The following is a 26,814-nucleotide window of genomic DNA, read 5'->3' on the forward strand; positions in this document are numbered from 1 at the left end:
ATTCTTTAAGTACCGACCATTCTATAAGTACACACACCTTAGGCGACGTTCACATTGCAAGCCTCACTGCTCAAATCTGATCTCTCTGACACGATGGTTCACACTAGTGTAGATAAGTGATTTAAATCTGTCATTAATGTGAACGAACCGGCGTCCTGAAATGACCAGCATGAGCACATCCTACTCAGTAACGTCACGTGAATGAATCGCAAGCAGAACGAGCTTTGCTGAAGATCATTAACTGATCAGCTCTCAGCTTCATTATTAGAGGGAGACGAAGGAGGAAAAGGTGAGATGTGTTGTTTTTCCACTGTTTACAGGCTTTTATGTCTGTTCGACGCTGCTGCCAGAGTAACGCTGAATGATGGCGCACACACAATGGAAAAAAGCACACGAATTCTGAGCGTCACATTAAGGTTGCATGGCCACGAATCAGATACATATCCGATCTATGACCACATATGAAAGTGGCTCAGGTCGAATCTGAAAACATCAAATTTGTGTGTCCACACAGCTCTGAAAACATCAGATCTGAGTCATATTAGGGCAAAAACTTGGATTTGTGCCACTCCAACTTAGTAATGACAATGTAGCCATAGATAGTTAGGAGGATTATGTAATGATCTATTTAAAAAGGCACTGAAATAGTAAAAGCTAAATATAAACAAAATCAAAGAATTTTAGTCTGAGGGTTTGGCTTTATATTAGCCACACCCCTGTATTTTAGGAAGTGAGACCGACTCCCAGTACCTCATGGCTACATGGTGAGCAGTTAGATCCCATTGTTTTGTAGAAAATGTGCTCCAAAATCTGAAAATCAGTGGAATATAAAGAATTGCCATGCTTTCTGCAATAAAGTAAACGTTTTTATGTTTAATGAAAAATATCAAGATTTTCTGTGTGTACAGCTGTTCAAAGCTGTGTTTGCTTGTCAAGTACGGGCTACTGAAACAGTGACTGTTTTGTTAGTGACAAAATGGAATGTTTGCTCATTTATTTGCATACAGTAACCATAATTAAGGTATACAGTCACTCAAAGTCCAAGTTAAAATGAAATGGCTTTTGAACTCAGTTCGGTAGAATGATCCATATTAAATATATACAATTCAACAGTCAAACTCAGATTATAGGTTAACAGAATACTTTTCACCCTAATCTCTGCCTCCTACTGTAGCCTACTTACCACAGACATTTGACTTCTATTATAAGCACTGATTTGACAGGTTTTCTCTTTTCTAAGAATTACCATCTGTGGTATTGAGTCATATGTTACCAAACAGAGATTAGGCTGAAAAACACTGTAACTCTATGTATGTATGTACAGTACCAGTCAGACGTTTGAACACACCAATTCATATGATGCTTTCCTCATGTCTACCTATTTTACCTTATGTTTAAGAATAAATGCAGACATTGGAACTAGTCTAAAAGAACACATATGGAACTATGCAGTGACCACGAAAAATTTAAATCAAAACTTCTATATGTACTAAGGGTTGACTAATATATTTTTTCCAGGGACGATACCACTACCAAATATTCTTAAACAAGAAGATGAATAACCAATATATTCGGCTGATATGCACTTGCCATTAGTTGTTTCAAAAGGTAAAAATGAACAGGAACACAATTTCTACACAAAACGAATGTTAAGCATGCATATATTTTTATCAAATACAAATACAAAACATTGAACATTATAAAAAAAGTATATTGAGGTTTGTTTACTTTGGAAAGGATGATGAACAAAAAATAAAAAAGAGCCTACCAAATACATTTCAATAGTGTGCCCAAACTTTTGACCGCTACTATTTATGAGGGTGTGAGTAAGTGTGTCTTACCTGGCGCGGGCGGTGTGTGCAGATACACCTCCTCACTGTACTCCCCATACCCCGCCTTGTTGCAGCCTCTCACCCTCAGGACATACACACTGTCCATCTCCAGCCTGTCAATCACAGCACTGGTCCCACCCACCTCCTCCAATCGCTGCCATGGACTGCTGCCACCTCCCGTGCCTTCAGATTTGACCCCGCCCCACAGCGGTCCGGCTCCTCCCACTTTCCTTTGATATTCAACTGAGTAATGCCAGGCAGGGGCGGAGTCCTGAGGGAGTCTCCAGCACAGATAGAGCTGGTCATAGGCCAGAGTCTTCTGAGTGTCGATTACAGGAGCCAGTGGAGCTGCAGGAGAGAAAATGAAGAGACTGGTTTAAGGCTAGCACACTCAAGTGATTAACTCATCACACGTAATCACCTTTATAAGGGGAGAATTTGAATGTACATCTTTTTTCTATTTAGTAACAAATGTGCTTTTCCAGTGACTCTGGTGAGGACGTGTTTTAGTTTGGCGGCTCATGCAGAAACCTTGTATGAAATCCATGCTGCAGAGCAGCTTGAGCTCTCTGGAGACGTCCATATGGTAGTGTCGGAATGAGGGATCAGCAGTGAGGGAAAAGTGCTGCAAGTTGTCTATCGCATTCACCAGCCTAAGCAAGGGAGAAGCACAGAAAACAAAATTCAGAACTACATGTGTAGCCCTCTGAACATCTGTCACTCACTGACATTAAGTCATTGTGTTCAAAAAGGTCTGATCACTGTTGGAAAAGTCCGGAAATCAGGAGCACTAGAGAACTAAAATGGACCCCTAATCGCTACATTTTAGTGTTTTCGCTGCTCCTAACACACCCGATCCAACAAATCTACTCATTAACAAGCCATTTTAGACTTAAAGTAGGTGTGTCAGGAACAGAGAAACAAATAAAACAGGCAGAGCAGGGGTACTGCAGGATTAGAACCCTAACATTTTCATGGGAACAGAAATGGACTTCTAATCACTTCCCTCCATTGAAGCACTATATGGAACACTATAACAAGGAACAGAAGTGGTCCTTAAATCACTATTCTCTATACTGGAGTACTATACAGAACATTATTATAGAGTACATCATTTGTACAGTACGTAACTACGGTGCATTCTGGGATTATAAAAGTACTGGGTTGTATTTACTATGTGTATCAGCCACCACTACCAAAAAACTTCATTAGAGTGAATAGGGCACAGTTTCATCTGCAGACAGTAATGTGTATAGCAGAATAAACTATTAATGCCACTCATTTTTTGTAGCACTGTTAACATATTTTTACTAGTTTGTCTCTACAAACTATTCATAGTACTGCAGGCTGAAACCCAGCTGCTCACACGCTGCATGTTGCTATGACAGAATCTGCACTTATAGCCTCTTTTGTTTAAATACAGCGTTAGGCTGTGATGTCATTGCAATGAATTATTTTAATTTGCCCATCAGAAGAACATTAATGCATTTAATGCATTGGTTATGTTATAAGCCCAGGCTTACTACTCTGTAATTAGTCATAATACTTACTGTATTATTTAATATCTACAATGAAACTAATCTCTAAGTTCTGTAGTTACGAGCGTGAGGAATTCAAGTTGTTTTATAAAGTATGTTTGCAAAAAATCAGCTTCAAAATGTATTTATACACACACACACATACACACACACACTCTGACCTGTTGTGGGTGATTCTGGCAGCTTGGACGAAGCAGGGTTGGTCAGTTTCTTTAAGTAGCTCCTGTGTGTAGGTGAGGAGTCCAGCATTTTCAAGCAGGCTCTGTTTCTCTGAGAGCTGACTGTTTAAAGCTTCAGCTCTCTGAGCCCTGGCTCCTTCTATAGTTTTAGCCAGAGCTCCTTGCCTCTCAGCTAGCACCCCCCGCAGCTCACTCACGCACTGATTCAGCTGCTCTTTAGCCACCGCACTGTTCACCTACACAAACACACACGCAGAATATACATTATGTTAGATAAAATCCAAATTTGGACAAATAATGTAGTTGCTCAGGCATTTTTGATGTCTGGGGTTCACTTTTTTAGTTTTGCACTAGAGCTGGAAGGCTGAGGTAACTAACAAGTCATTCAATACATTTATACCACACTAATTACCATCATGCCTAAAACTACAATATATGGTCAAAGGAATGCAGACTCCTGACCATCACAAATATATGAGCTTGCTGGACATGTTATTCCAAACCCATGGACATTAATGAGGTTGACCCCCCCACACACACACCTTTTGCTGCTATAACAGCGCTCACTTTTCTGGGAAGGCTTCTTACAGGAGTTAGGAGTGTTAAGAGAATTTGTGAGATTAGGCACTGATGTCGGATGAGAAGGCCTGCCACCACTGCTGAAAAAAATCCTAGAGGAAACATTCTCTAAACTGTTCCCACAAAATTGGAAGGATAAAACTGTCTGAGATGTCTTTATATGCTGTAGCATTAACAGCCGCAGACCATTATCTGTCCTCCACCAAACTTTACTGGTGGCACTGTGCATTCCAGTAGACAGTGTTCTCCTGGCATCCGGCAAACCCAGATTAATCAGTCAGACTGCCAGATAGTGAGCGTGATTCATCACTCCAGAGAACACATTTCCACTGCTCCAGGATCCAGTGACGGCATGCTTTACACCACTCCAGCAGACGCTTGGCATTATGCATGGTGATCTTAGGCATGTGTGCTGCTGCTCTGCCATTTCATGAAGCTCCCAATGCACAGTTCTTGCACTAATGTTGCTTTCAGAGGAAGTTTGGAAACCAGAGGATAGAGATTAATGCAACAAATTTTTATCTTCGACACTCTGTAGCCCCGTTTTGTGTGTCTGCATGATCTAATACCTATTAGCTGAGCTGTTGTTTCTCCTAGACACTTCCATTTAACAATAATATCCCTTACAACTGACCGGGGTAGTTCTGGCAGGGCTGAAAGTTCACAAACTGACTTTGTGGCAAAGGTGGCATCCTATGACAGTATTTGTTTAAAGTTTAAAGTCACTAAGCTCTTCAGTATGACCCATTCAATGACAGTACTTGTGCATGGAGGTTGCATGGTTACATGCTTAATTTTACACACCTGTTAGCAATAGGTGTGGCAGAAATACCTGAACTCAAGTGGTGTCCACATACTTTTGGCCATATTCATGGTATTAGCCAAAAGGACACTGCACTTCTACAAACAGTAGTAGCAGCCAACGTGAGGCCTTAGCAACTCAATGCATTTTGCTGCAAGTGTGTGGTACTTTAGGATTGCAGTTTACACCATGCTAATTGTACATTTCCATTACTCGTAGCTCCAGTGCAAAACTAAAAGAGCAAACATCAGGCCTCCAAAGGTCTTTACATCTGATGGATTACATTAGAGGTAAGAAGCAAATTGTGTAAATGTTTTACCAAACTATTGCTTTAAAAGGAAAAAAAGACAGAACATGTGAATGCACTGATCTTTCACAGAATTGGTTTATATTTATACGTTGGTTAGAAGTTCAACGAACAAGTCTTTACCTCTGTCTGAGCGATGGCACTCTCTACTTGGGTGATCTGTGCCTGTACCATCTCCTGATTGGCCAAGACGTAATTCATCTCTTTGGTGATTTTATCCTGTGAAATCATAACAAAGTCACTTAGGATGCATAAAGTACAAAACCACTTATAGCATAACTACGATGACTATGATTTACTGATTTACTGGAATACATTTTTGCCAAAACAACTCATTTCAAAGGTTTAATGCATTATGATTTTCTTTGGAATTCATGTTCAATGATCTGGGCAAATGTAGAGCCAAGTCATATCCATTAAACAAACTATTGTTTAATGATCACGTATTAGTATTGGGTCAATATCAGCAGTGAAGGCTGGACTGGATAACAAGAAAAGAAATGTATTTGATCCAATCCAATCCTGAACAAATCTATCCTGAAACAGCAGCTATTCACAATGTGTGATGTGATGTGATGTTGTTAGCTTTCTTCCTGCAGTGTAGTAGTGTGACTGAGTAATTCCAGCATACTAGCCAAATAGTTTTAAAAATCATACATATATCTGATCGGTATCTGAATCAGCATTATGCCATTTTTAGAATATCTACTACATTGTTAAGAACAATAAAAGCAAACTTGTATTTATTTATTCATTTCATTAAGGCATACTGCAGTATTTAAAAATAATTACAACATGCCACAAGAGTTCTTTACTTTACAGTACTGACATATTGGCTCACTAATAGCTTAGCTTTACTGGCCCAGCTTAGATGATACATTGAAACATTCGTCAAAAGCTGCCTGTCATAGTTGTTTGCCAACACTTCAGACGTGTTAGACTAATCTCTAATTTCATGCATACTTGCATGCAGGTTCTCCACTGTCATGAAAATGTTCAACAAACATCATGTGCACTTCATATACTTGCTTAAAATTAGATTTGACTGCAATGTACTTAATAGCCTTAGGAATTTGTGTCTGGATAAACTAGTTAGCAGCCAAAACGAAACCAACGCTGTCATGAAACATTTCATTCACTGAATAGATCTTGGTCCCAGTGCAAACACCTCTCATCGCAATGACAGGAACAGGCTGATACGATTTTTCAAATGGTCCCTATCATGGAGAACAATTTTCCTTGTTTCCATACATTTTCAGGATATACCATTCACTGCCCAGTCCATATGGTCCCTATATGTAAACTACAAACACAGCCTGAATTCTTTTGAGATGTCATGAACACCAGTGCATTTACAAACATTAGTATGTTCAGTCTACAGCAGTTCAGCTCCGCCCGTTAAGCAGTGTTTCAGTCCAGATAACTTTTTGATTCATTTGAATACAGGGCAACCAATCAAAAAGAAGGTTTACATACACAGTTGTATGTGAACGTTTCAGCACCCCAGATCATATCACATGTTCTGTTGAGTGTAGAATTGAAAATAAGTGAACACTTCCTCTACAAGAAACCTCAGTGGCATTTTTCTGCTGCTATTTTTAGTGCATAATTTGTTTATTTGCAGAAAGTTTTAAACTTCAAATATAAATTGTGCCATAACAGGCCACAACGTATGTTTACTCCCCCCCCCCCCCCCCCAATGTTAAATTCAACAATTAAACAATAATTGTGCATGAAAGTGTGCTGTGTGTGTGTGAACTTATTTTCAGTTAGAAAATCAACAAAACATGAACTAGTGTCTGCAAATGGCTATCAAAAACAGCCTGTTTAAATTGAAAGGGATAAAGACAGGTTAGAAAACAGTCATGTAAAGATGAATGAAGACTATTTTTAGTACATAAATCTACACAAAGATCAGTTGATCAGAAAAATACAAGAAAAATATAGGATGTATAAAACAGCTGGTTAAGTAGTTTGTTAGTGGGATTTAGTTTTAAATTGAATGTTAAAAGATTACCTTTAAAGCCTGGTGGGCCTGAGCGATGGGCATAACCTTGTGCCCACTGTGGACCCGCCGGAGCTTACAGAGAGCACACAGCAGACGCTGGCACGACCGGCAATAGAACTGTAGCCGCTCCTGCTCATGCTCAACACATACCAGAACCTGAAAGAGAGAGACAAACAGAGGGAACTTCATTTATACCATTTTCCCCCCTTTAAACTAAATGTAGTCGATCAGCCATGATATGCCTGGTGTCTGAAGCTTGCCTCAGTAATATTTAAATTACAATGCTGTACAATTCTCACCTTCACAAACTGACCCTCCTGCTGCTGATCTAATTAGCCACTGCTCTGCCTGTTTTTCCCCCATTTGGTATTCTAATATTTTATGCTAATGCTGTTTGCTATCTGGTGTCGACCAGAAGTGTATGGGTTCCCCTTTTGAGTTCATCTCAAGGTTTCTACCTCTTGCTTTTAGGGAGATTTCCTTGCCACTGTCGCCATTGGCAACGCTGGTGGGGGCTTGGACCAGGGTTTTTCTGTAAAGCTGCTTTGTGACAACACCTGTTGTAAAACTTTCACTTTACTTGACTTAATTTAAAGCCTGTGCGCTGGGCACTTCTTGAAATGGGTTTCCATGAAGACAAGCTTAAGATCAGCATGAACAATGCCTGAGTGGCGTAAAGCACGCCACCACTGGGTTCTAGATCAGAAATGTGTTCCCAGTGATGAATGACACTTCACTATCTGGCAGTCTAATGGATGAATTTGGGTTTGGTGGATGCCAGGAGAACCCTATCTGCATGCATAGTGCATAATGTTTGGTGGGGTAGGGATAATGAGCTGGGGCTGTTTTTCAGGGTTAGGGCTAGGTCTTACAGTTCCAGTGAAGGACAATGTTAATGCTACATGCTTCCAACTTTGTGGCAAGAGTATGACTGTGCACAAAGCAAGGTCCATAAAGAAATCATTTGAAGAGTCTGATACAGAGAAACTCCAGTGGCCTGCACAGAGCACTGACCTCTACCCCACTAAACACCTTTAGGATGAAATGAAATGTTGACTGTGACCCAGGTCTTCTCACCCAACCTCAGTTGGAACAGGCACAAATTCCCACAGACACAGCTCATACAGGCGTGAAGGTAAGTTGTCCGCATACTTTTGGGTTTACACTGTATGCCATAACAATTAACCATAAACACATCATGGCAGTTTTGATATGCAGTCATGAGCGGTCACAAGAGATTATGTTCAGTGATATAATACTGTTGTGTTACTCTTACTGTTCATTGTCATGTTTGATGTCATAACGACTTATTAAAGTACACATCAAAAAAGTGGGACGTTAGCTGTCATGACATTATACATTACGGCATCTGTCATGGTAATAACACAAAACTGTTAACTAAATCTTCCCTCATGACTTATGGCAGTCGTGGGCTGGAGGTTAGGGAACAAGCATTGCAACTGGAAGGTCGCTGGTCAGGGTTCAAGCGTTATCTTTGCTTCCGTTACCACGAGCTAACGTAGCTAAGTAAGACACTTAAAGCAAAAAGTTTGCAATGTGTAAACTGCATTCCTAAATCATCAGACACTTGCCTCAAACCATGTTGAGTTGCGAAGTCCTGATGCTGTATAAGATGCTATTATTTTTAAAAATAGACATCACACTGCTAAAAAACAACAGTAGCAGCAAGCTTGAATCGTGTCTGTACATTTGTCCATTCCAACAATAACAGCATGTTCCCAAATGCCAGGTCAGCAGAACCTTTGAATCCAAAAGGAAGCATTCTGGACTGAAACCAAAGGCAGCGTGTTCTTACCTTGGGCCTGAAGCAGTGCGTGGGCAGGATGTGTTCATGCTGGGCGCGTGGTGTGCCCCACGGGTGGTACAGCTTGAAGCACTCATTACAGAAGTTAGCTCTGCAGTCGGCGCAGCCTTTAGTCGCCTCCAAGGTCTGAGGAGGCTTACAGAACTGACACATTACTGCCATGCTGCCCAAGCTGACTGTGTGCCTGTACCTACACACAAACACAGACAGATTAGTAATCATTCTTTATCCAGAAAGGATTTAGATTCTGTTCAAAAGCTTGAATTTATATATATATATATATATATATATATATAGAGATATATACATATATATATATATATATATATATATATATATATATATTTTTTTTTTTTTTTTTTTTTTTTTTAAACAGTAATAACTTATGCAATGTACATAAAAAAGCATAATAATAAATAAAAACTAAATAAATAAAGTACATTAAAAAGCATAATAATCAAAATATGATTTAGGTGTTTTATTCAGTATTTGTAGAAAATAGCAAGAAGCAATTACCTATTTATAATTATATCATCATATCACTTCATCAACACTTCATATGACTATATATAAAATGTCATATACATACATACATGTAATTTCTTAGATATTGGAATCTTACATATTCAAACATATTCGAATAAAACATACACTTCTATGTGAACATACACTTTTTTTTATTTTTGATTAAATCTGGATATTGATTTGTTTGACTGGCAAGTCATTAACACAGCTTTAAACTGCTGTACACACATTAAACCATGGTATTTTTATTAAAACATGAAAATGTTTTCTCAACTACAAAAATATGTGATTCAATAGTGACAGTTAATGTTACACTTAATGTTACACTCTGAGTTTCAGACTTTGGGACACATTTACTTCAAAACATGGGCCCCAATTGTTCACCATGTGGCCATGAGGGACAGGGATGCAGTCTCAATTCCTGTTCTAAAATGCAGGGGCATGGCTAAAGTAAAGCTCCGCTTATGCACAAAAAAATGTGGAGCAGCATTTTTTCATTTCAATTTTAAACTTCTAAATGTTTGATGCTATCTTTAAAAAAATAAAAATGATCTTTTTAAAAACAACAAATGCAAACAAATCTAATCAGAATCCTTTATTGATCCCAGAGAGAAATTGCAGTTGTTACAGTTGCAACCATTTATGTAAAAGAATAAACCCTTTAATAATTTAAAACAAAGTAGAGTCAGATTTTGTATATATTTTGCTTGTTACTGTCTTGGCTAGTGTTCTGATTGATTTGGTAGTGACTATGGCTATTTTCACATTACCAGGTTGAAATGGCACAAATCCGGTTTGGGCAATTTTTTTTTTTGCCCTAATGTGACTCAGATCTGATGTTTTCAAGGCTGTGTGGACACACAAATCTGATATTTTCAAATCTGTCCTGAACCACTTTCATATGTGTTGCTAGATTGGATTCCTATCTGTTTTGTGGCCATGGCTCAGATCGGAATTCATGGGTTTTTCCACTGCTCCTGAACAGTCACTCAGCGTTACCATGGCAGCAGTGCCAGCCTTTAAACGGTGGAAAAGCAACACATCTCACCTTTTTCTCCTTCGTCTCGTTCTTATAATAAACAGCTGAGAGATGTTCAGAGTGAATTATCTTCACATTGAAAGCTCATTCTGCTCGTTAGTTTGATGATGCACGTGATGCAGTCACCTGACGTTACTGCGTAGGATGTGCTTATGAGGGTCATTTGAGGACACTGGCTCCTTCACATTAATTTGATTCAATCATTAATTTTAATAAAATGAACATTATTAAGGTTTGTGGACACTCAAGGCAAAAGGAGCTGAAGTCCAAGTCTGAAATGTGTTTCAACAATGACTTTCAACCAATGTGGTAGAATGATCCATATACATTTTATGTAGTGGTAATAATTAAAAATAATAATGTCGTTTTCTGACATTTTCTGGATAATAAGAGTTCATGATCCTGTGTAAAATGTTCATATATTTAAAATGTACATGATTTATTATTTTTTTATAAAGCTTTTATAATGTACTTTTATATCAGTACATGGAATAGATTCTTGTAGACCCAATAATTCACATCATATCCTTTAAATAGATATTTGTGATGATCATTTTGAAAGCCTTATTTGTCTCTGACCCCACTATTTAAGGCTTTAGCCATGATTATGTGTGTTTGTCTGCTTGTGTCTAGATGCCCTCAAAAGATCTGTGGCTTTCCATTATTTGAGGACATTTTGCTGGTCGTCATTCAGGAATGCTATTCTTTATACTTTGAAAACTAAAAAAGCTCAAGTAAAGGCTGAGTGTGTGCAAACATCTGAGAGTGTTTGGCAAAGCAACTGCCCCATATATCTTCACGCACTGCAACAGCTCAGCGTATCAAAGGCTGCACAAAACACCACGTCAGCAGATTGCTAAGGGCCAACCCCCCCACCCATGCATACCCCATCCCTCTCGGTTTCTCTCTCACCCTCCGTTTCTTTTCTCTCTTCTAACCCACTCACTTTGCTGATCTTTAATTAAGTGCGGGTCAGTGTCTGTGCTAGTTCTTCTGCAGTTGGTGTTTCCGGGCCAGGATGAGACAAGCACATTTCTCAGTTTAAAGAATTGGGAGGGCTAAGTGGACACTTTCTTTTTGTCTGTTGCCAAGAAAAGCCAAGCAAAGCTTTCTCGTCTGTCTGAAAGTGTTTTTTTCTTTTGTTTCGCAGCGGTACTTTTTACGCTTAGCCTCTCCGCTTCGCCACTGAAGCCAGTTTGTAGCTTTGTATTGTTCTTCAGGCATGAAAAACTACGCCCTGCTAACAAAACGCTGTCAGAAGAAACGGTACACTGCCTAGCCAGCCAGTGCAACCACATTTCCCCATCTATTCACAGGAATTCTTCAGAACATAATGAATGTGTTGTGCTGTGCTGTGAACAGCTGATGAAGCATCTAATGAATTCAGGAAGTCAGTGTATTTGTGCAAAATGACAACATCAAATGTCAAACAATTTTCCGCACACTCCTGTGAAAACCTGGACATTATAGGGATATTTTGATGGTCCACGCTTGTATTCAACCAAAATAAATGGCTCTAAAGTTAGGGCTCAGTTTGGGTGTAAGCTCAGCACTATAAATTGCAAGTCAGGATTAAGGACAGGATTAAAAGAGTGCTTTCTGGATGTTAGAGAAGCAAAAATAAAATAACATTAACTCATACACAGCTGACCAGTCAAGACATGTTGGGTGTCTAAAGTCTGCTTCTTAAGTTTTGCACCAGAGATAGCTAAAGACGCATGATTCATATTGATATTCACAGATAATGGCTTACAAAAAATCGTTGCTGCCAGACGTTTAGTTTTGACTGATATTTCAAACAAAAGGTGTTCACAAGCTGCTTCATGTGAGTCTCTTGGATTCAAGTTCGAGTCAAGTCTCAAGTCTCTGGGGTGAAGGTCCGAGTTGACTGTCAAGTCTTTGGGGTGAAAGTCCAAGGTGACTCAAATCTTTGGAGTACAAGTCTAAGTCAAGCCTATGGTCTCTGTGGTGAAAGTCATAGTTGGCTCTCGGGTCTTTAGGGTACTGATCTGAGTCAAGCCTCAAGTCTCTGTAGTGTAAGTCCAAGTTGACTCTCAGACCTGGAGATGTGGTCCAGGTCAGGTTTTGGGTGAAGTAGATGTGGTCCAGGTCCAGTTTTGGGTAAAGTAGATGTAATTTCAGTGTCTACATTTTATAAATCTCTATGTATCTGCATCAGCAGACATTTTCAAGAAAATGGATTTTGTAATTTGTTAATTTTACAGATTTATTTTGTTTCGTAGCTTCAACGTGTGTTCAAACGTGTCTTTGTTGACTACATTTGTGGTAATTGCGTAAATTTGATTTGTCTAGCATTTTCAAGTGTTTCTCTGGGTGTGTGTTGTACCTCTCCACAATGCGCTCCAACGTAAGATTTCTGAGACAGTCCATGAGTCCTCGCTCTCCTAACTCCACATCACAACGACAGGTTGGACAGGGAAACATCATGATCAGAACAGGGGTGTCCTTCCGTCTACGACCCGGATATGTTCCACAAACTGAGAGAGAATGAGAGCGATAGAGAAAGACAGACAGGCAGAGAACAACGTGGGAAAAGGTATAAACAAATACATTTGGTTCAAAACAGACGTCCCAGCATTTAATGAACTGCTTAAAACAGAGTGTGAATGACCCTTGCTTTTAAGTAGCAGGGAGAACACGGGAGCTGGGGTTTTAATGAAGATTCCTCTTGGCTTTCCAGCCGTCATCGAAATAAGACACGACTACAAGACATGAAAAACATTCAGCCTGCTTTGTTGAAGGCTCCAAGGCAGGCTCTGGTGTTGTACAGACAGTTTCTCTCTCGATTCCCACCATGTAGCTGCAACCGAGAGGCAAAGAAGTAGCAGGGAGCACACAGGTGATACGCAAGGCCTAATCTGCTGGCTTGCTGAGACTAGCTCTGAGGTGATCCTAGGCCATGTCCACCTGCCTGCCAGACACAGAAACTGAAGATGTTGATTAACAATAATGAGGTTTTTATTTTTTAATGTGGCAACATTTCAGGTTTAATGCCACTTTCAAATTGAATACCAATAGTAACAGTAATAATTATACTGTTATAATGATGTAATGCTGCTTTGACTGGCAGAGAATTCAAAGAGTGCTATAGCTCGAGGGCAAGTAGGTTGGCACACTCACAGCATAGCACCAGAAATACTACTAGTTAGGCCTGTCACAATTATTACACTATCACCTGACTGCAATTATTTCCGCTGACCACACTTATTTTCCATAGCTGAGAGCTTTACATACATCAACCAGCCACTTCATTAAGTTCACCTCCTGGTTTCTACACTCATTGTCCATTTTATCAACTCCACTGACCATATAGGATCACTTTTATAGTTCTACTATCACAGACTTAGTCCATCTGTTTCTCTGCATACTTTATTACCCTGTTCTTCAATGGTCAGGACCCCCACAGGATCACCATAGAGCAGATATTATTTGGGTGGTGGATGATTCTCAGCACGGCAGTGACACAGACATGGTGGCGTTGGTTTAGTGTGTGGTGTGCTGGCATGATTTTTTTAACCACCTCGGTGTCACTAATGGTCCAAGAATAGCCCACCAACCAGAAATATCCAGCCAACAGCAACCTATGGGCAGTTTCTTATGACCACTGATGAAGGACTAGAGGATTACAAACTGTGCAGCAACAGATGAGCTACTGTCTCTAACTTCACATCTACAAGCTCTACCAACAAGGTAGGAGCATCTAATAGAGTGGACAGTAAGTCGTAAGTAGTTGCAGCACTGCTGTGTCTGATCCAGTCATACCAGCATAATATAAACTAAGGAGTGTGGTGCTTTGGGTGATGTTCACCAGGGAATCCCTGGGTCCAGGCATTCATGTGGATGTTATTTTGACTATTTTTGACACCTAAACATCGATGCAGACCAGGAACACCATTTCATGGCAATGATAATTCCAGACAGCAGTAGCCTCTTTCAGCAGGGTAATGCACCCTGCCATACTACACACATTGCTGAGAAGTGGTTTGAGGAACACGACAAGGAGTTTGAAGTGTTGCCCTGGATTCAAACGCCCCAGATCTGAGTCCAGTGGAGCATCTGAGCATCTGGGATGTGCTGGAACAAGTATCGGCAACTTTCAGGACTTAAAGGATCTGCTGCTAATGTCTTGGTGCCAGACTCCACAGAACACCTTCAAAGGTCTTGTAGAGTCAACGGGTCAGATCTTTTTTGGTGGCACAATGAGGACCAAACAACATATTGGCAAATGGTCATAATGTTTTGGCACATCAGCCTACGTTAGCAGGGTGTGGTTACATATGTGTGCATGTATTGACAATCATGAAGCAAACTTAACCATTAAATGCTTGTGTGAGTTGAAGTAAGGACGAAAGAGAAAGTGTTAGGGGGAAGGAGATGAGAACACAGAGAAACTGGGTGTGCTGACACATTCAGAATTAGCCCAGCTGCTGCCACACACACACACACACCTGCAGACTAAAGAAAAGTACATCTGTTTAGTGAAACAGCACACACACACACAAAAACATGCAGAACTGCAACCCTTGATTAGTGACAAAGCTATACTTAATGATGTGATTTTACATTAAGGTCAGGCGCTCTGACTCATTACACTGGTGTCACTGTATAAAACCACGAGACTGATTCAGCTGCTGTCTAAGACATATCATCCAATCAAAATGCAGCATGTTACACTTGCTCTTTTGTAGGACTGGATCTCTTCCCCGCTTTCTACACTATATTGCCAAAAGTATTCAGTTGTCTGCCTACACACGCATATTAAGTGTGAGTGACGTCCCGTTCTTAATCCATTGGGTTTAATATGATGTCAGCCTACCCTCTGCAGCTATAACAGCTTCAACTCTTCTGGGAAGGCTTTCCACAAGGGTTAGGAGTGTGTATATGGGAATTTTTGACCATTCTTCCAGAAGTGCATTTGTGAGGTCAGACATTGATGCTGGACAAGAAGGCCATGAATGTTGTTGCTGCTGGTGTTTCTCAGAACAATAGACCGACCAACACAGGGTCCAGACCTCAACATCAATGAATGCGTTTGGGATTACCTGGATCATGAGAAACAGAAAATGCAACCAACTTCTTAGACTGAACTTTGGAGGTGTGGAAAAATGTCCCTGCAGGTTTCTTTGAAAAACTGAAAGTGAGTCTCCTGAAAACAACAGAAGCTGAAAAAAGGCAGAGTGACAAACTAAATATGTTATATTTTATTTAGTTGTTGAGGCTACTGTGTAATTCTCTATTAAATATATGTTTTCAGAACAATTACTAACTCAGTATACTTGATGGCCATCTTGACTGGAAATGAAATAAAGGATGGGTGGTCTCTGACTTCTGTACAGCACTGTATGTATTTATAAATCAGGCTCGTGTAAGAGTAAATAGACCTTCATGATCTACACAGTGCTTTTTTAAACCATTTCAGTTGCAAGCTGGCATGGCTCTGTATTGCCAGCACGCTTTCCGTCTCACTTATGCCCCAAGGTTGTCCTCAATCTTCTCATGATTAAAAATAACAACTTGTTAAGTGAGAGAGGCAGGGACATATTGAAAGCTGAATGCCAGAACCTGAATGCAGACAAGCAGGTCCGAGCACAAAGTGCGCTTTACTACTTCAGGATCATAACAACTACACCTTGTTTACACTTGGCATCAAGATGCCTCCTGTCTCTGCATCTAAACGACTGCATCTGTGTTTGTAATAGGAATGTTTTCAGTTGTAGCTGATCCAGAGGTATTTCCAAGGTAGCCGATTCCCGTATCTTGCACACAGCATCACTTAGCAGGTCAACATGTTTGAAGGGAAATATAAACTGCCAGTCTGTTATGTGTGCCATCCCACGGATGCACTGGGAGACTGTGAGCGCAATCCTTGGTGATGCCACAGCCATACGTGTCCGGGGCCCAAATGCAGAAGCAGTTCTATAAAGCTGCAAAGCTAAATGATCTGCCATAGTTGTGCGGTACATAAGGAGGCATGACTAGGCTGCGCAGAGTCGATATAGGCACAACTCCACCAGCTGAAACAGTCCAAATAAGCTCTAGTAGATGTAGGAACCAAGCTTTAGTTCTCAAATATAAAAGTTCAATATCTTCAGAATGGAATATCTTCAGCTGGAAAGTTGATCAAGGCTATCTGACAGTGTATGCTTTAATGACAAAAGCTCATATACAATCATACAAATACATACATACCTGTCCTGAGCACACGGTCGAGGCGATCGGTTTTTGGTGGGGGTCTGCGGGCCTGACGGGGCGAGCGGGTATTGGGACTGGACGTAGGCGTGTTGGGCTCCGGGGGTAACTCAGGGGGAGGATAGCCCCTCTGGACCAACACCTCGGCCGCACACAAAACACATACGCTGTGCAGGCATGGCAGGACTATGGGCTGCTTCACCATCTCCTCACACACCGGACAGCGCAGCTCACGCTCCATGCTCTTCATATTGGACTGGAGAAAAAGAGAATGTTTAATAAATTACAGGCTAACGGATAGAAAGTTGATAGAAAGCCTCTCTGCACATGCAGAACAAATCTGACAATCATATCCTTTGAGTTTCAGAAGCTGTTAAATATATATTACACACATTGGGCAGTGAATCATTCGGCCTGGTTAGGGAGCAAGAGCTTACACATCTTCCTTTAAAGAACAGTCAGCGAAAAAATCTACACAACTTTTAACTTAACCCTTGACACAGTTGATCCAAGACACGTCTAGTGTCCAGATTTTCACTCTTTAGGTTAGAATTGGAGCTATGAAGCTAATAGTGCTAACAAATAGTAGAAGTAGAACTTCCCTTAATCCACTCAAACCGGATCCAGGTCTTTATTAAAGTTGTGCAGACTTGTATCAATGTGTTTTAGGACACAGCATGACTTAATATGAACAATAAAAAGGAACAAAACTGTGAAGATGAGTGCTAGAATTTGGCACACCGTTGGATATATTGGCTTTTTGTGTTTGTTAGCAACATTAGCTAACAACCCTTGTAGCTCCAGTTTTAAACCAATGAAGCTAAATTTGGACACTAAACATATTTTGGGTAACGGACTACATAACTTCAAATATACTTTTAGATCATTTCTACAAAACAGTGGTTTGGGACAGTGAACACTGCGATATCTGTATTCATTTTGTAGGGGTCCCAATCTCTTCACCTTCACTTTTCTCAAAGTACTAAAGATCAGAAGCCTCAGGTGAGAGGAAAAGTGGCTTAAATCTCAGGACGTTACAGAGAAAAGTAATTTACAACGCTGATGGACCAATTTTTGAAAAGAAAAACCAACAAAAAAAAACAAGAAATGTATTTTAAGTTTCGTAAAATGATTCAGCATTCAGACCAACAACGTCCCATGAAGAACCGACTCATTTGAATAAATTGAACCGATTCACAAGCCAAACTGACACGAAATGTTTTAACATCTAGGCAGTGTTCGTGGTATAAGTTTAAAGATTGAATAAAAACTCGAATCTTACCTAGTTATTTTGTATAATGTTATAGAGTTTAACCCCATAAAAGCGTAAACAAAACACATTATTAAGAACAACCCTTTTCCTGAATTCGCTGAAACGGACAGCTCGAAAGAATCGGCTCGAGTAAATTGAATCGACCTTTCTCACACGCTCCGTCACTATGGCAACTAGTTTCCCTACCAGCACATCAGCACGTTCAGGGCCTGTTGTTTTTTATCGGTATTTTCCTGAATATTCTTATTTTTATTGTTCATCTTCTATCTTTACGTACTAATTACAATCTCGGTATGTCATACTGTAGTTTTTCACAACATACTGTCCGTAAACATTACATTAAACTAGTAATTAACCGTCTTTAGATATGATAGTATGCTAACTACACAAGCTAAAGCGAAGGCATTTTTCTGTTAAACTAAAGCCAAGACCACCTGACAGGCCTCCATGAGGCTACTGCTTTTATAGAAATAAATATTAGAAAAAGCTTGTAATGTCTACTGAGCAACTCAGACAGGCTTAATACTTACAAACATGTGCTATTAATTACAAATTAGGAACAATTTACATATAAAAATCTCTCTCATAACGAGGCTAAAGTTGTTTCACATTTCGCTAACCTCTTGTTCGAATTTAGCCGTTCCGCCTTAAAAGGTGCAGCAGTTGCATTCACAATCACAAGCATCACAATGCAACCGCCGCACCATTTAAGGTGGAACGGGGAAATTCGAATAGGCTTCATACTTTCAGGCTGTAATGGCCAGTAAAGTGGCCTGTTCGACAGGTAGGTTGCCATTTTTGTCCCGGAAAAACCTAACTAGGTTAAGAATGAAGCCTATATGGCCCAGATAAACGAGTCAAATTCCTTCATTAACAGGCAAATAATGCAAGTAAAACTCACGCTGATGCGTACGAGAGCATCCATGATGGATGTAAAGGTTTGTAACTCCGCGTCTGTCATGGCTGGTGATGAGCCAAGGGTGTTAATATTGACTGAAAAATGCTATTTTCCTTCCAGGCTCATCTAAACGTCGAGCACAGACCGTTTGAAGTCTGGAGGCAACGGAGCATCAGAGGCGAATACAAGCGCACGGTCTGGAGAGCTGGCATCAACGGAGACTAAACTGCTGGCGAACGGCGTGAAGAACCGATTCAGCGAATGAGTGGTCCAGTTTTAGTCCGTCCATTTCAGCGTTTAAGGATGCTGGTCAGACGCTCTAACAGCAGATGACTCGTGTCTTCCACTATGTAGGGTCCTGATGAGACGAGGAGAGCATGCGTGCTGGATATCTGTGGATATAACGGCGGCAGCAGAACTTTTATCAGCTCGATATATGCATTAATTGATATAATATTTGTTTTTAAAATAAATATGAATATTTGGTATGTCATATGCTGACATTACACATCAATAGAAAATATCCTCTTATATAAAATATTGTGCTGCGCACTCGCGTCCAGCAGGGGGCGGAAGAGGGTTTTACTACATGCAGCTTTGGCTGAATCTCAAATAGCTCCTTGCTCCCTATGTAGTGCACTATATAGGCCATATAATAACCAATTTTCGAACATAAACCTTGCATTAAATGACTCGTAGAAACCTCCTTATATATAAAACAAAAGCTTCACTACTCCCTATCTAACATTTAGCGCACTATTTGAGCATAGAAGCCTTCGCCTCATGACCAATGCGGTGCACTATGTAGGGAGCAGGCAGCTATTTGAGTTTAAGCCTAAAAGAGAGAAATATAGTACAGAACAGCATAAGATCATACCTCAAAATTAGTTCAGCCTGTTTGTTCTGAAATGAAGGGCATTAATAAGGAGTTTGTCTCCCCTTTGCTTTAGTAGCAGCCTCTACTCTTCTGAGAAGGCTTTATACTGGATGTTGGAACATCTAGTCCACATGTTGGAGGATTTGATTGTATTCAGTCACGAGAGCATTAATGAGGTCAGGTACTGATGTTGGATGATCAGTTTTGGATCACAAATGCCACTTCAGCACATCCCAAAGGTACTGGAAGGAGCTCTGTCACTCCACAGAATGCAGTTGCACTGCTCCACAGCCCAATAGGCCATATTTGTAGTATGCATGACATACAAGGAGGGCAGACACTGATAACCATTAGCTACACTACAATTCCCACCCTCCTCAGACACAATTACACCATCCTTTAAAGTAGAATTTTTTGTAATAATGAGATCCCAAATCCATTTACATTACATTAAAGAACCGGGATCAGTGTGACCTGTAGGTGGCAGCAATACGAGCCACAGCGTTCAGACTGAATGCAGGTCTAAAAGAAGACGGAGGGAGTAGAGAAAGTAGCTGGAGTGCCGAGATCTAGATAGGCTGCCTGGATCAAGACATCTTTCGGTCTGTTTTTCGGAATAAAGGATGGGTACGGTATTGTTTTTTACTCTGTATTGTAAGAGTGACTGTGAGGAATCGCAGGGTTCACCGTTAACGTTACATCTAGCTATAGGTTAATGAGTCCGGGTCAGTGGCAGGCAGTGCAGACATAATGTTGATTATTCATCCTACACATGTATTGTTTTATTATATTTCCCCCCAAAAATGCAGGTCATTATGCTAAACGTTTATAATAACGTTCGTCTGATTTTAGGGTTTAGTCAGCTATGTATACATGAACTCCCTAGGTTAGCTTAGCCACAGCTACGTTATATAGAAACGTATAAGCCTAATGTGGTAATTTGGTTAGCTATACAATTACAGTTTGGTCGCCCAGGTCTTTTGGTTATTATTGTGAAAACGCAAGTTATTAATATACATGTATATTTTATAAGCTTTTTAGGTCAATAAGTATCCCAGTGGAGAGCCGGTTTTGTTTCCAGCCGGAACATAATGAGGAGTGTACACATGACGTGTCCCACACAGAGCTTTTAGCTCAGAGCTGAAACTGTCAGAAAATAAATCTGTTTTCTTGTTACTTTTGATTTAAATTCGTCTTGTTTGGCTTGTGTTTTAGGTCACTTGCTTGTCCGCGATAAAATTCAGCTTTAATTATGTACTGTAACGTAACTCAATGTGACTTAAAGAGGAACTCCACCGATATTTGAATGTAAACTCTCAGAGCGGTTAGGTGTGAAAGGCTACAGACACTTGCCAGCTTTATTTGCAGCTATAACAGCTTCAACTCTTCTGGGAAGGCTTTCCACAAGGTTTAGGAGTGTGTTTATGGGAATTTTTGACCGTTCTTCAAGAAGCGCATTTGTGAGGTCAGACACTGATGTTGGACGAGAAGGCCTGGCTCACATTCATCGCAAAGGTGTTCTGTTGGGTTGAGGTCAGGACTCTGTGCAGGCCAGCCAAGTTCTTCCACACCAAACTCGTTCATCCATGCCTTTATGGACCTTTCTTTGTGCACTGGTGCGCAGTCATGTTGGAACAGGAAGGGGCCGTCCCCAAACTGTCCCCACAAAGTTGGAAGCATGAAATTGTCCAAAATCTCTTGGTCTGTTGAAGCATTGAGTTCCTTTCACTGGAACTAAGGGGCCGAGCCCAACTCCTGAAAAACAATCCCGCACCATAATCCCCCCTCCTCCAAACTTTACACTTGGCACAATGCAAACACACAAGTTCCGTTCTCCTGGCAAACACCAAACCCAGACTCGTCCATTAGATTGCCAGACAGAGAAGCATGATTCGTCACTTCGGAGTCCATTGCTCTAGATTCCAGTGGCAGCTTTTTACACCACTGTATTCGATGCTTTGCATTGAGCTCGGTGATGTAAGCCTTCCTTAAAAGAACAGCTCAGATGTTTTCTTCTAAAAAAAAAATGCAGATTTCCAGTTTTTTTAAAATAAATTTGGTGGGTCTTTCCTTAATTTGTTCATTTCTAACATTGAATGTGCAAAATAATGCTACCTCTGACTGGCCTCCATGGAGCATAGAGCAACACATTTTTAATGCGCATGTAGCGATAATTTTCCAGTATTTTCTAATAATTGTACTGTCATCTTACGGTTTGACCTGTTAAAGAACATCACACACACCTACCAGGGACTATTTTACTACTGAGCTCTCCTTTGTTGTAGGTAGTGATGAGCATCACTTTCCTTCATCTCAGGCAGTGAAACACTTCTAACTGAAGTTAACAGCCAGAGTACAGTCTATCGAGCTATTTGATGAATAGGGATTTTGTGTGTTTAGTTGACTACATTAAAATATTCCTTCATAATAACTTGAGAACTTGATGTTTTTATATTGTTGATTGCACAAGAAACTATTGGAACTAAAACCGAATAGAGTATTGTGCCTTGTAGAAATCTACAGGAGAGAATTTTGTGCTGTACCTTACTATAGAAGCATGCACTCCCCAATAGCACATTGTGTATTAAAAAATACTGGAATAATATTGTATTATTGCTATAAATGATAAATGAAGGCCTCATAATATTAGTCAGTTGTGTTCTGTGACATGAAAGACTGCATAATGCTTATTGTAATACCCTTTCTCTGTCTGTCTCTCTCAGCAGTGAACACGGGGACGTCTCTGGTATTGTCCAGCCTGTTATCCGTGCTGGTCTTTGCAGGGATGCAGATGTTCAGCAGGCAGCTGGGCTCCTCTGAGTGGCTGACCATCCTGGGAGGCTTCCTGGGCTCCGTGCTTTTCGTCTGCTCACTCACTGTATCCTGCTATAGCTTCTGATCTCTCAGCCCTGTGACACCAGCACTGCTTTTTCAGAGGAATTCAACTGATCATTTAAATTTTCAGTATAAATCAGTGGTTGAGATATAAACAAAGTAATTCAGAGTGGTTTGGTTGACTGTATAGAGACATGCAGACTCAGATTTCTTTACAGTGGTGGTGAATGGAACCAGGGGTCATAAATTATAGTTATTTTATATACTATCCAAAGTGAGCAGTGAACCTACATGTCTTCTGAGTTTTGATATGTAATGTTAATGATGGTTAAATAGTGGTAAGCAAGGCATTAAGGCATTAAGCACCCTGGATGTCTGGTTCTTATCACCACCACCACCATGACGGTATAATGGTATTTAAAGACATTACAAAAAATCAAATCAAATCACATTTATTGTCATATCACATTTACACAGGTGGAAAGTGAAAATCTTAGGTGCGGAGCCCCTCTATAGAATTTAAATACAAAAATTGTTTAAATATCTAAGAAGATATGCAGCCAGGAGATGGTGGTACACAGTATATAGTTTTTCTGATATTTAATAAGTTGGACCAGGCAATACAGTCTTTATTGCAATATATAAAAAGGCTAAAATAATAATAAACCTTCTAAATAATAAACCTTCAACACAGTGATTTTTATTCAGTGTTTTACAAACTGCACTGCACTAAGTCTAATTAAACAGGCCTACTGTACTCTCACTGTAATGAAACTTATAGTCACTGACAATATCCATATTATGCCCAGAAAAGCGATATGCATATGACGGTAAATGCATGGTCTGTTTAAACTACAAATCGTCTCTTAGCATAACAGCAAACTGTGCTTGGCTAGACTGTGCAAGTCAAAATTTCTGTATAATATATGATTAAGATGTAAACAAATTCAAACAGAGTGGTTTGGTGTGAAATGCTCTGCTCTAGAGAAACGGTCATAATTGCTCACAGTGATGGTGATAGGAACCAGACGTCTGAAGAGTTTATTTCTTCTAAGAGCTCCTTCGCAGAAAATGATTATACGAAACGATAATATGCTGCCTGTTGCCTGACACATTGTTTTATGACAATAAGGTAACATTTTGCTCGGAAATGTATTATTAAAATCCATTCATAATGGAGGGGTACATGCAGGGTGTTATAGGCCCCCAAGGAAAACTTAATTTTTCAGATTTCGTAAAATCATCACTTGTTTCATTTACCAATGCTGTAAATATTTAAACAACAATCTTTTTGAAAAAAGGTTCTATACAAGAAACCATTTCACATCAAAACACACTAAGTGATTGAATTCCCCTTTAAAACAAACATCGCCATCTCCTGGTTGTTTTTGGTATTGCTGTAGATATGATCCACTTCCTATGAGGACACAATCTATAGGAATGTATGAAAGGGAACATTTTTTCTGTTTAGTTCATGTTGCAGTGCATGTTACAGATTTTTGAGATTCTGCTTTTTTAATTAACACTCATTTTATTATATACTACTGTTAAGAAGCGTTTTCTGTAACTGCTGGTTTTTGCTGTTTAAACCAACTCTGGCTTCAATCTCACCATCATATCTGTCCTGTGAGGGAGGAGGAAGTGCATCATAAGATGCGCCCAAATAATAAGTGCAGATATCCACTGGTGGCTTTGCTCAGCATGTAAACTCAGTCGTAATGCAAAAGTTTGGGCACCTCTGGTTAAATGGCAGGTTTTGATGATTTTCTAAGTGAAGATATGTTTAACAGACAGATTCTGTTTTTTTGCTGAACTAATATATTGGAGGAAAAATAAAACATGAAGTGTGACCTGTGCAAAAGTCATGGTATAGCTTGTGTTTTATATTTTTACAATAAGCTAAACTCAGCAAATAAACAGAAATTGTGTTCTAGAATTTGCGGAAAAATACTGTATTTCTGTGTGTTCTCTGTAGCAGATATGTTCACTTATTTTCATTTGGAAAATTAACAAAAAATGAAATTCAACCTGTTGTCGAAACTTTTGTGTGTGGCTGAATGGGAGCAAAGCCCTGCTTTTCACATTATTGCCAGAATTTTTCTTTAACCTTCGACTCTAGGCCTTCAATAATCTGGAGAATCTTGTCTTCGGTAAAGGCTTCCAGGCAAAAATCTTCCCAGAAAGTGAGTGAGCCAGTCTGAAATAGTGATTTCTCATATAATCACATTATCACTACATTTGTGAAGTTGTAAAGAAATTATACACCAATGAGCCAAACCATTATGTGTGTGTGTGTGTGTGTGTGTGTGTGTGTGTGTGTATGTGTATATATATATATATATATATATATATATATATATATATATATATATATATATATATATATATAATATACAATGTGTATATATAATGTATGTATATGTGCACACACATACACACATCTCCAAATTGCCCAGATCTCAGTCCAATTGAGCCTCTGTGGGAGGTGCTGGAACAAGTAGTCCAGTCCTCAGCAGCACCACCTTGCAACTTCCTTGACTTAAATGACCTGCTGCTAATGTCTTCCACCAGGCACCTTCAAAAGTCTTGCAGAGTCCCTGTTTCAGCGGGGCTATTTTGGCTTATTGGTGTAAGCGTGCATTAGGTTTAATAAGGACAAAGTTGTTATTAACAGGTCTTTGAAATGTTTAGTGAACACAAAGGCCTAAACTGTCTCTCTTTTCCTCTCTCAGTTCTTTTGTGCCTGTTTCTGTCCCTCTTTGCCTCCGGTTTGGTGCATCGCGTGTGTGTCACCACGTGGTAAGCTAAAGAAATGAAATGAGCACAAATGATGTTGGTTGACAGATACTGATGATCCACAGTTTTACAGATATCGGGGGGGGGGGACTTGAGTTTTTTGAGAATCAAACCCTCGATCTCCTAATTGTTTCACAGGGCCTGATTCTCCGGCTTAAATTGTAATCATATTTTGATGATTTGTTTCTGTCTTTCCCTCTAGTTTGATATTCTCGCTCTTCGCCCTCTACTACATCAATAAAGTATCTGCAGCTCTTTACCAGGCTGCAGTTCCTGTGGCAACTCCCGCCAAAACCACCAGCAAGGCAAAGAGGAAGAACTAAAGCACTGAAACTATCCATTATTGTCCAAACAGCCCTACACACAGTGACCGTGTACCATTGGGAAGTGTATCATTTGGTACACTGCAGTAACGTTTTGTTTAGAAGTTAAAAGATTGTATGATTTCTACATTCCTTTCCTTCCCAGTCATTTTTAAGTCCCAATCAGGGGTTTCTGGAATGGCATGACAGCTGTCCTAAGGCCTAAGGAAGCATATTATTAATGAACATATTTGGATGTTTACGCAGTTGCAGTCTTACAGTGTACTTGTTCACATGGAAAAGCCTGAGTTTCTGCATTGGAATAATCTGGCCTCCCACTTACAGTGAAGACTTAATGTCAAGATTAGTCACTATCTTGTCTTGCTGGTCATAGCTGTGTGAATTGGATCCACTTGCAAAGTATTTTTGTTAAATGATTTGTTATTAAAACACTGAAAAAGACTCTCAAATGGCTGTAGTTTTTCTTTCTGACTGATGATTTTAATGGGTTTGTGTTCTTTACAAGCAAACAGCTGTAGGGTTTGATGAGCATCATGAGACTCTCAGCATCTGAACATTTGAACAAGTTACTCCTCAGTCATGTCCTGACTGCATGTGACCTCATGCAGTATACAACAGCAACATGGTTTTAAACTGCAAAGACAATTAAAGGAATACGGCAGTTTTTTTCATTTGTTTCCCTGCATCTACGCTGTTGACCTGAAATGTGAAACTAAGGGCCGTTAGGTCATGGCTGAACTCTGGGGATACCCCAAGACAAATCACTGTCTGTCAATATTCTAAGTGAAAATAAGTGAACGCCTCTACAGGGAACAAACTTTTAACTCATTTGAATAAAGCTCAAGATATTAAATGTGCCAATAACATCTGTACAGGCCACATTTCAGACAAGATGTTTTATGTTTATCAATTGAATAGTTTTTTTATTTATATATGTGCTTATACTGAAATTGAGATCTGAAACATGT

The 26,814-nt window shown here is 39.8% G+C and overlaps 2 protein-coding genes across 5 annotated transcripts in view; one reads left to right on the top strand and one right to left on the bottom strand.

Moving 5' to 3' along the window:
- The window catches only part of trim46a (tripartite motif containing 46a), a 33,930-nt gene extending 14,773 nt beyond the window's left edge, over positions 1 to 19,157 (bottom strand). For all 3 annotated transcript variants that reach the window (XM_017702014.2, XM_037537197.1, XM_017702015.2), the window contains exons 1-9: positions 19,019 to 19,157; positions 16,845 to 17,100; positions 12,982 to 13,132; positions 9,062 to 9,260; positions 7,255 to 7,401; positions 5,361 to 5,456; positions 3,532 to 3,785; positions 2,364 to 2,485; positions 1,842 to 2,180 (exon numbers count right to left, since the gene is read on the bottom strand). In XM_017702014.2, coding sequence (XP_017557503.1) covers positions 1,842 to 2,180; positions 2,364 to 2,485; positions 3,532 to 3,785; positions 5,361 to 5,456; positions 7,255 to 7,401; positions 9,062 to 9,260; positions 12,982 to 13,132; positions 16,845 to 17,100; positions 19,019 to 19,078 — 1,624 coding nt within the window. In that variant the 5' untranslated portion in view covers positions 19,079 to 19,157. The remainder of the gene's footprint in view (positions 1 to 1,841; positions 2,181 to 2,363; positions 2,486 to 3,531; positions 3,786 to 5,360; positions 5,457 to 7,254; positions 7,402 to 9,061; positions 9,261 to 12,981; positions 13,133 to 16,844; positions 17,101 to 19,018) is intronic.
- Positions 19,158 to 20,362: 1,205 nt separating this feature from the next.
- On the top strand, positions 20,363 to 26,295 carry krtcap2 (keratinocyte associated protein 2). Of its 2 annotated transcripts, none has more exons than XM_017701991.2 (5): positions 20,363 to 20,519; positions 22,616 to 22,770; positions 24,847 to 24,910; positions 25,460 to 25,526; positions 25,726 to 26,295. In XM_017701991.2, exons 1-5 carry the CDS (start codon positions 20,516 to 20,518, stop codon positions 25,844 to 25,846), a joined length of 411 nt encoding a protein of 136 aa, XP_017557480.1. In that variant the 5' UTR covers positions 20,363 to 20,515; the 3' UTR covers positions 25,847 to 26,295. The 2 variants fall into 2 exon arrangements, with proteins under 2 accessions (XP_017557480.1, XP_017557481.1); XM_017701992.2 differs by having other exon boundaries at positions 20,375 to 20,519; positions 22,619 to 22,770.
- Positions 26,296 to 26,814: the final 519 nt, after the last annotated feature.

The sequence above is a fragment of the Pygocentrus nattereri genome, chromosome 3 (genome assembly GCF_015220715.1).
Source record: "Pygocentrus nattereri isolate fPygNat1 chromosome 3, fPygNat1.pri, whole genome shotgun sequence".
In the NCBI taxonomy this organism is placed as follows: Eukaryota; Metazoa; Chordata; class Actinopteri; order Characiformes; family Serrasalmidae; genus Pygocentrus; species Pygocentrus nattereri.

What these genes read in the sequence shown, in the direction of transcription:
- krtcap2 (XM_017701991.2), top strand. An exon ending in GGCAAAAATCTTCCCAGAAA is followed by an intron (nt 24,911 to 25,459) that starts GTGAGTGAGCCA and finishes TTCCTCTCTCAG; the next exon opens with TTCTTTTGTGCCTGTTTCTG. An exon ending in CGCGTGTGTGTCACCACGTG is followed by an intron (nt 25,527 to 25,725) that starts GTAAGCTAAAGA and finishes CTTTCCCTCTAG; the next exon opens with TTTGATATTCTCGCTCTTCG.